Source organism: Peromyscus californicus, unplaced genomic scaffold (genome assembly GCF_007827085.1).
Source record: "Peromyscus californicus insignis strain IS unplaced genomic scaffold, ASM782708v3 Scaffold_4__1_contigs__length_199733344, whole genome shotgun sequence".
In the NCBI taxonomy this organism is placed as follows: Eukaryota; Metazoa; Chordata; class Mammalia; order Rodentia; family Cricetidae; genus Peromyscus; species Peromyscus californicus.
The window spans coordinates 190,989,219-190,999,135 of NW_026294562.1; the positions used below are offsets into that span (position 1 = coordinate 190,989,219).

Here is a 9,917-nt window from a genome sequence, read left to right on the forward strand (position 1 = left end):
ACATGAAAATCTCACTAGATGCTGAAATAGCCTTTGACAAAATTCAACAACCTTTGATGATAAAAGTCTTGGGGAAAGAAGGAATATAGGGAACATACCTCAAAATAATACAGGCAATGTATAACCATCCTATAGCCAACATCCTAGTCAACAGAAAGAAACTCAAAGCAACCCCACTAAAATCAGGAAGAAGACAAGGCCGTCTATTCTCACTATATCTACTCAATATAATATTTGAAAATTAAGTAACAGCAGTAACTCTGTTGAATTAGATCACGAGGTTACAACTACACACATACACACACACACACACACACACACACACACACACACACACACACATTGCTACACACAGAGATACTCACGTCTATTGGTGAAATTATTAAGGCCACTCCACGTAGTTAAAAGGGAGGTTTATTTTGTGGGGTAACTTACAAGTGAAGGGATAGATAACTAGGTCAGGAAAGGTGTAGCGCAGTACGGCGGTGTTCTCTGGAGAACTCTGCTCTGTCTACCTCCAGCATCCAGGGTCCAGGAACCAAGCGAGCTGGCGCATCCAGATCTCAGGTCTTCAGGGTCCACTCTCGGCCTGCCTTGTAGGTATGACAGTTACAGAAGCCTCAATGGGGTTGGAACTTCCAGATCAAACTATGTGCCTATTTGGGTGTATATGTCTCTCTTTCTATATTTGACAGCACGTTTCTCTTTGTATCTTGACATGTATGGGAATGTGTGTAAATGAGTATATTACTGTATTATATATGTATCTTGATCTGGAATGGCTAACACTACACACATCCATACAAAGATACATATATAATACAGTAATATACTCATTTACACACATTCCCATACATGTCAAGATACAAAGAGAAACGTGCTGTCAAATATAGAAAGAGAGACATATACACCCAAATAGGCACATAAAAAGAGAAACAATCAAAACATACCCAGGCCCACAAAAACATGCATGTTCTCAGAAAAATACACACATGGGGAGATACACAGATACCAACAACCACACTGAGAGTCATTGACACAGACAGATTTATGCCCACATTCAAAGACATACCAATAGACACACACATACACACCCATATACACCAACACAGACATATGTATGTGCAACCACTACACAGAAACATGCAAAATACCCACATAGGCACATGCAGACACATACACTGACAAATACAGATACACAGGTAGACACAAACCCACATACATGTAAAGCAATACAGATACATACACAGATACACAGGAACACACTAACATACATCCATACAGTGAGAAGCATCCATTCATATACATGAATATGCATGTATGCACTGTACTAAATCACAGCACAATTTCATGCATAATTACTCTCAGAGATCTAAGTGAGGTCCCCAGAGCCTAGAGTGGGGGTAGAATCAGCTAAGGACACTTGTGGAAACCATCTCCTACACTGATGACAACATATTTGAGAATTAATAAATGAGGGCTCATCTTCTCAACATGGAGAGCATTAATAACTAAGGACTGATATATTTTCAGTATTAGGATAGGCTGATGATATTTGGGTGCTTTGTAACATAATCACTGATTTTCGTGGATAAATTGTTTCTTCCATTTAATTGGCTTTGCAGTAGAGACTTGGAGTACCCTTTTGATTTATTTCCTCAGAAAGACAAATGTTCAGTTGTCTTTCTATTTGGTGAATATTTCTTAATACACTAGATTTGAACATCTGAGAAACTCTTAAGCACAATGACATTGATGAGACCAAATATCACCCAATAGAGGAAACACTACCTTAATGCAGTTAATAACAGGTTTTTTGCTGTTGTCCATTGGCTGATTATCTTCTTGTTAAAGAAGCATCTCATGCAGGGCAAGGGACACAGCATGAACAGCATTGTATACAGTGTCATTGCCACAACTAAAGGCCATGTCAATAGTCCTGACCATTAGCCATTCCAACAAGGCATTGGATGAGCAGTTTTTCAGTGTCTGACAATTAGATTCCAAGACCTCACAGTTAAAATCAATCCACCCAGTCTTTCCAGGTAATAATCTGAGTATTTGAGATAGATCAATGTCTTGACTAAATTTTAAAACCAGAAATCTCAGCATAGTGGTGTGCTAAAGCTAGAGTCAAAAGAGATGAGTCAAGTGTGAATCTTCTCTTACTTGTAGTGACATCCCACTGTGCAGTGGTAGCCCATATTCTCTGTATACCTAGAGATCCAACATTCTAAGGCTCACAGCTTGAATACTGTTTGTGTCACTATAAATGACAACTACATTTATGGATATGTTATGATTTGGTTACAACACACAGCAGCTCTTGACATGTAAAAATACTTCTTGCCTGGGATCATGATCACAAAGGTGAAACAGAATATTTTTTTCATATCTGTTCTCAAATGTGAAAGAAATAAAGTAGTCTGATCATTTTCTAAGATGGACAATCCAATCCAGGGCCAGTTGAAGTGAAGCATCAAAGAGATCATGGCCTTTCCTAGAACTGTGTCTTTGGGAGGCATCTGATACAGACAGGGAAAGTGATCATGATCGTTCAGGATAGGATGGAAGGGTCCATAGGTAAGCTAAACAACCTAGGACACAGGAAGCAGCATGAGTATCATGCACTCCTAAAAACATGCAAGCACACTTCTGGTGAGTATTCTAGAAAATCCTCTTACTTGTTACTTTTTCCATAATCTGTTTCACACAAGAAACTGTGGAAGCACCCTCAAGTCTCTGAATTGTACCCTTAAACTACAAAGTTGGACATGACTGTGAGGCCAGTCTCCTCCTCACACTCTTCTTGGCATCTGGGAAATCTACCAGTGAATACAGGGTTTCCTGCAAAATCACCCCAAATAAATCTCACCTGCTGAGATTTGTAGAGGTCCAGGAATGTTCCAATGATGACAGATGCTGCCCAGTAATGTTCTGTAAGCACCACTGTACACCTGATGTCTTTGTTAGAGACATAATTAGGGGGAGTTTCACAATTTTGTTCAAAAAACATAAAAAATATTGTGTAATTGTGACACAGTATTATACCCCCTGTTGGTAGGGAAATAAAAGAGTTATATTTTATAAAAGATCAGGGTTCCTGTTGACTTCAACAACAGAACTAGCCAAGGCCAGAACCAACTGATAGTCTACAGTTGGTGCTCTGTAACTGGAACACTGTTTATTTGGGACAGAAATCTAGAGATGACCATTTGTAGTCAGGTTTATTCTGTACTGCATGGTATTCCCAACCATCTACTATGATTGAAACAAGTATACTGTGTTGTGAGATTGCAATGACAGAGAAGCTGGAATCTTGAAAAATCTTTAAAAGTTTATGAGAGTGCATCTAACATAAGTAAGATGAGACTGCATTTTCCACAGAGAGGGCTATCCATCTCTGGTTTTGCATGCTTGCTCACCAGGTAAATACAAGGGCACAGTCTTTGACAAAATGGAAAACCTGATCGTGAATTCATTTTGAAATTATTGAAGTGTGAAATATATATATGGTGCATGAGCCAACTTTCTGGTAATTTTTATGAAAAAACCTCAATTGGGGCGGCATTCAAAGCATGACAGTTTAATGCACAGTAGTCTTTCTGGGACAATATTTGGCTCAAGTACTTATAATTCATTATAATTATTTGGTAATATAGTTAACATATTCCCTCATGTCTACCCTATCTTGTTCTTTTTTCTTTCTTGTTTATCTATTGCAGGCACAAATTTTTTTTAAAGTTTTATTTATTTATTTAAAATAATAATTTTAAATATCAGAGTGTGTCTGTTAAATATATGCATTTGTGTATGTGTGGATATGACAACTACTCAATTAGGCCATAAAGAGGCAATGTATTCCATGGTTTTGAGTGACAATTGGCTTTAGACTGGCCTGGCATCAAATGCAAAGGGATACCCCAATTCCATTTCCCAAATGGTGATATTAAGAGCATGTACTCCAGTACTGTTCACCTATTTTATGTTTATACAAGTATGTTCAATGTAATCATACTTGATATATCTAACCAACATAAATTTTCTCATACAGAGTACATTTTACATACATTTTAACTTACAAATGCACAACAAAGGCATTGTATTGAAAACTAGGGACTTCTGGAAATTGCAGTGAGATTTATTTGTGTCAGCATTACATTTTTGTATACTAGAAGATTATAAAGTGTGCAATGTATGGGAAATATTTACAAATTTTGAAAATATAGTCAGAAAGTTAGTAAGCATAGAACAATATCATTTTGTACTTGTGGGTATGGAAGAAGAATAGCACTCTTGTCTTCTAACTCATTTCATATTATCTGACCAATAAGCTTCAAACTCAGAAATACTCTTTTATTCAGAATGATTCACTCACAGTTAAATACAATCTGTTTCTCACTTAGAAACCATACCACTGTGGTATCTTTAGGTACAAATACAGATATGCATCTATGCATTTTTAAATAAAAACCATCTTATATTCTTCATTACTATATGGAAAAATGTCATTGAAATTATCAGTAACACTCAACAGGAATTCGATATTGTAACTTATGAATCTCAAACACTAACTCCTGCACACTAAACAATAAGAAACATCAATTACTTGAACTGTTAGAGCAAACTACTGGACTAAAGAGCTACGTTAAAAAAACTATCCGCAGTACACAAAATCAAAATGTGTACATTGCCCAAATTGGTAAAATATGCAGCCAGCTATAACTAGTAAAATTACAGAAAGAGAAACAATGAGTTAAATGTGACATAAGTGTCAGAGAATAAACAGCTTAGACATAAGGAGAAGAGACACATGTTTTTTAAGTAATAGCAAAGATGGACTAGTAGGTAACTGTTCTCAAGTGTGGCCAAGTATCACATGCCACTGCTGTCACTCAGACAAGGGACAAAGAAAGTAAGTAATCACCACTATCACTGACCCTACATTCCAAAGAATGCAAGCATGTCGTTTTCAGTCTACACATTCCTTCTAAAGAGAGACAGAAGAACCACACTTTGAAATTAACAACCCATAGTTATACATGTATATGGGTGAAGAATGGGAAAACAGGAATACATATGAAGTTCACAGTGGGCAGGTCTCCTACTTTTATTCTTGATGCAGCTTTAGAAGTCACAATGTGACCACATGCAGAGCATCTGACAGATTAACTGAATAGCTATGGAAAAATTCTCTGGGGCTGGGAGTACCATAAATATTAGTTGTCCTAGCACAAGTATTAGGAGTGACATTGTGATCAAAGGATCATCACAGACTCTACTTGACAGTCATTTACTTACACTCATTTAGAATGATAGTCATTGAATAGATTGGGGTTTCCTTCAGTAAGACACCACCAGCTACTGTGCTGTGGAAACTGTCAAGAGGAGGGCTATACGTGATGGAACAAATTAGAGAGCCCTTTCTTCACTCAGCTTTCAGCCTGTTAAGTAGGAGGATAACTTGGTGAATAATAACACTCTCTGGACAAATTAAAAGTAGAAAAAGAGCATTGAATCTCTAAAAGAATCTGGGGTTGTTTCTTGGTTTGCAGATTGGGTAACAGAACAGAGACTCAAAACGATCTCTGATTCTTATCTTCTTCCCCACCATGAAATATTCATGATTACATTTACATAGAAAATAGAAAGAAAGAAACTTACAGTGTATTCAGAATGTGGTTGAAATAATCTTTCCCCACAGGCCACTGCACTCTTAAAAGGAAGAAGATACAACCTGTCAACAAATCTCCATCCTTGTTATTATGCTGCTTCATTCTCCAAAAGCACTTGGGATGGGTGATACTGGACACAAGAAGTGGAATGTTCAGGAGCAAGAAGAGAAAAATCAAAATGAACATCTTTATCCAACTTGAAGCCTGATCAGTGTTTATTGTGAAGTGCTGTTAAGATCAGCACATTATATGGGCACCTGTATATTCCAACCTGCTTTTATTTCTGTAGGAGTGTCTACTTGTGTGTTCATGATTCCTTTCTTCCAGATGATTCATCCCCTCTGTAGGAATCTATGACAGTATCTTCCCTGGGGCTCTGCAGCTGATGTCCATGTCATTAAATTTGGTTTATAAATATATATGAGGAGACCTCAGGTAGTTTTATGACATCACTCATATTTGTGAAAATTAAGGGTCTTTGGAGGATGTCATTTTGAGAAAATTTGGTCCCAGAACTGCCTGAGCAATCTGTTTATATTAATGCCTTTAGAAATGATGTCAGTAGATTTTGGCAGATGATCCACATTGAGATATATAACAATGGTTCAGGGAGAACTAATAAAGTTAGAGTTCATGGGTACATACTGGGAATTGCATCACAAAAGTCCTGGAGGGAAAAGCAGTTCCATGTTTACAGCAAGTGAGTTCCACACAGCTTGCATAGTGGAGCCTATGCTACACCTGTTATTCCAATGTTTTGTGAACCGATAATCAGGCCAAATTCCAAAATGTCCTGAATCCTGCTGTTCTACAACTATCCAGCTATACATAGAGCCTTTGTTACATTTACAGCATTGCAAAATTGTTTTTAAAATATTCAATAAGTTCCATAACTTCTTCTTATATTTCAAATGCAAAATAATATCTCTCACTGATCCTTCAATCCAAACATTATTAAACAGAAGATAAGGCAAATATTTGATTTCTAAAACATTATCTTCATCCCAAGCCACAGTTCTAATAGTTCAATTCCATGATGTGACCCATTTCTTCTGCTTCATCTTTGATTTCCTGCATTGTTTTTGTTCATTTTACAATCTACTAGTGACTGCATAGAAGTCTTTTTTGAGTATCTTAGAAGCAAATAGAAACTGGGAACTGATCCTCAGTTTAATGTGTAAATTGCTCTTATATAATTTTCCTAGCTTTCTATTTTTGTTTGCATTCTAGAACCTGCAATACCAGTGTGAGAGTGTTCTGGTGAGTGTGGGCTAATGAACCTCTTTCAGTGGTTTGGTACTGCAGAGAAAGCAGAACAAAGTAGGGCCACTGTTTACTGGGGTTAGTGATGTGTCTTATTTAGTATTTGAGACAAGGCACATAGGGCTAGTGTTTTCATGTGGATCTTATTGTATATTTAATAATAAATATTTAAACAACAAATGGCCTATGGTTCTATGATGAGCCATCCTGGGGGCCTTGGATGTGAAAATATAGAAATGTGACAGGAAGAGTCTTTCATAGGAAGACAGAGATAATTCACCTTTCATGGAGAGTGCAAATAAAAGTGACCATGCTAGAGTTTCAGCATTTTATCCAGTTTTGTTTTGTATGGTATAACTATTCTTTTTTTTTAAGTAGTATACGTTATATTCTGGCAAATGACACATGTAGCATGTCCTTTTTTTGATATTTTCCCTTCTCTCACTCACATCTGTTGCTCATTTTACTACTCATTTCCTTCCTCAGGCTCTTTAGTTTCCTTCTGATTTTATGATGTGTGTATGTTTGTATGTGTGCATATTGAATTAATGACACAATATACCTGAAAGTTTTCCTGTGCCCACCCGGCTCCCACATCCTTGTGGTCCTGCAGCCGCTCAGGCCCAAATAGACACACAGAGCATTAAAACTGCTTGGCCATTAGCTCAGGCCTGCAACTGACTAGCTCCTACAATTAAACACAGCCCATTTTTATTAACCTATATGTTGCCATGTTGTCCATGGCTTTACCTGTGTGCTGTTACCTGCTGCACCCTGGACGGTGGGCTGGCATCTCCTGACTCAGGCTTCCACTTCCCACAATTCTCCTTGCTTGCTTATTCCACCTATACTTCCTGCCTGGCTACTGGCCAATAAGCATTTTATTTATCAACCAATCCGAGCAACATATTCACAGCATGCAGAGCAATATCCACAGAACTTCCCCTTTTCTTTTTTTTTCAAATAGGAAGGTTTTAACTTTAACATAGTAAAATTCCATATAACAAACAGTTATCAAGCAAGAATTACAGTTATTATATCTAGTCTATTTATATTTTGGCAAATTAAAGAAAATATTCTATTTATCCTATATTTCTATACAAAACAAGTATGATATTTTCCTTCTATTGTTTTCACGTGGTACCCTATCCCTAGTTCCTTAAGACCTTCAATTCTCAAATACTACCTCTCCTAAATTTTTGTGTAAAATATTTGCATATATGTGCACATACACTGAAACACACACATGCACACATAAACTCACAATCACATACACACAAACACACAGATTGTCACATAAAATTATATCTAGAGTCTGTGAAAAGACTGAATTTCCAGAGTCTGTCTGCTTAGGTAACATGGAGACCTCCTAATTCTGCCCCAGTTCTTGCTAATGACACCATTTAATATTTCCAGGCTGAGGAAAAGTCCATTGTGTGTAAATAAAATCCTGTGAGTCATTCTTCTGAATGTTAATATGTCTAACACAATTCTGGACTCAGTAATCTTATTTGTTTAATTTATCTTTGGTTCCAAGCATTTATGAATTACATAAAATCTATTTACATAAACTTCACTAAAATCCATGTATATGGCTTGGTTAAAAATCACTGTTTATATATCTAAGTATAGTAATTTATAGATTAAAATATCAACATTCTAAGAATGCATTGCATTTACAATAATGAATTTTTATACATATAAAAATAAAAATAAAATTTTAGCTGAAATATTTTACTTCATCATTTTTGAGAGGCATGAAGATTGATTCATATCTAGTATATTCTGAATGTTAATGAAATAAACATGATGAGACAACTATTTATTTGCTATCCTGACTAATGTACTTTCAGAAGGTTCCCTGAGGGGTATGAATGGACCATAAGATATTTTTATATTTACTGGCAGAAGTAGCTGTATGTACTTATCACAATGGAGTCCTCAGCTTATACTCACCCTAGAAACATTCATGTTTATTCCCACAACTCCTAAGTGCTGATTAATTTATTTGGTCATATTTTAACTATCCATTATCACCATTATTGGGCAATCCTATCTTAACTATGGCTTTCCACTTTTATAGCCAAAGCAACTGACTGTACTTTTATACTCATGTTGTCTTTCAGGTTTTGAAAAAATGGAAGATAAAATCCAATCCTGTTTATAAAGAAGTCATCATTATTAATATTTTAATGTTGGCCATGGAATACCTTAAAACTGCATTAATCACGCTGAGGTATGTTCTATTTATCCCTATTGTCTCCAGGACCTTTGTGGCTAAATGGTGTTGGATACTTTCAAAGACTTTTCTTCATTTCATTAGGTGATCATGTGTTATTTCTTTTTTCAGTTTGTATATGTGGTAGATTACATTAATTGAGTTTCATATATTCAACCATCCCTGCAACTCTGGGATTAGGCTGACTTGATCATGGTGGATATTTTTGACACATTATCAGATTTGATTTTCAAGTATTTTACTGAGGTTTTTCCATGTAATTTCATAAGGGAAATTGGTCTTAATTCTCCTTTTGTGTTGAATGCTTAGGAGATTTGCATATCAGAGTAAATGCTTCATGAAGTGAATTGAGCAATATGCCTTCTATGTCTGTTTTTGTGGAATAATTGGTTAAGTATTGGTGTTAATTATTCTTCAGAAGTCTTATAGATTTCTGCACTAAAATCATATGACCCTGGGCTCTGTTTTTTTGGTTGACAGACTTACTGACTGCTTCTATTTCACTAGGAGTTATAGGTCTATTTAAATTGTGCATATGATATTGAGTTAACTGTGGTAGATGATGCCTATTGAGAAAAATGCCTCTTTATTTTAGATTTTCCAAAATGGTTGAGCATAGTTTTCAAAAGCATGTTCTTAAGGTTCTCTGTAATTCCTCAGTGTCTGTTGATTGCTACTTTTCATTTCTTATTTTATTTAATCTGGATAATGTTTCTGTGTCTATTAGTTAGTGTGGACAG

At 36.1% G+C, this 9,917-nt stretch overlaps 1 protein-coding gene across 1 annotated transcript in view; it reads right to left on the reverse strand.

The window, feature by feature from the left end:
• Positions 1-5,861, reverse strand: part of LOC128125408 (vomeronasal type-2 receptor 116-like) — a 45,159-nt gene extending 39,298 nt beyond the window's left edge. Inside the window, exon 1 of the mRNA XM_052762804.1 lies at positions 5,665-5,861. Coding sequence (XP_052618764.1) covers positions 5,665-5,861 — 197 coding nt within the window. The remainder of the gene's footprint in view (positions 1-5,664) is intronic.
• Positions 5,862-9,917: the final 4,056 nt, after the last annotated feature.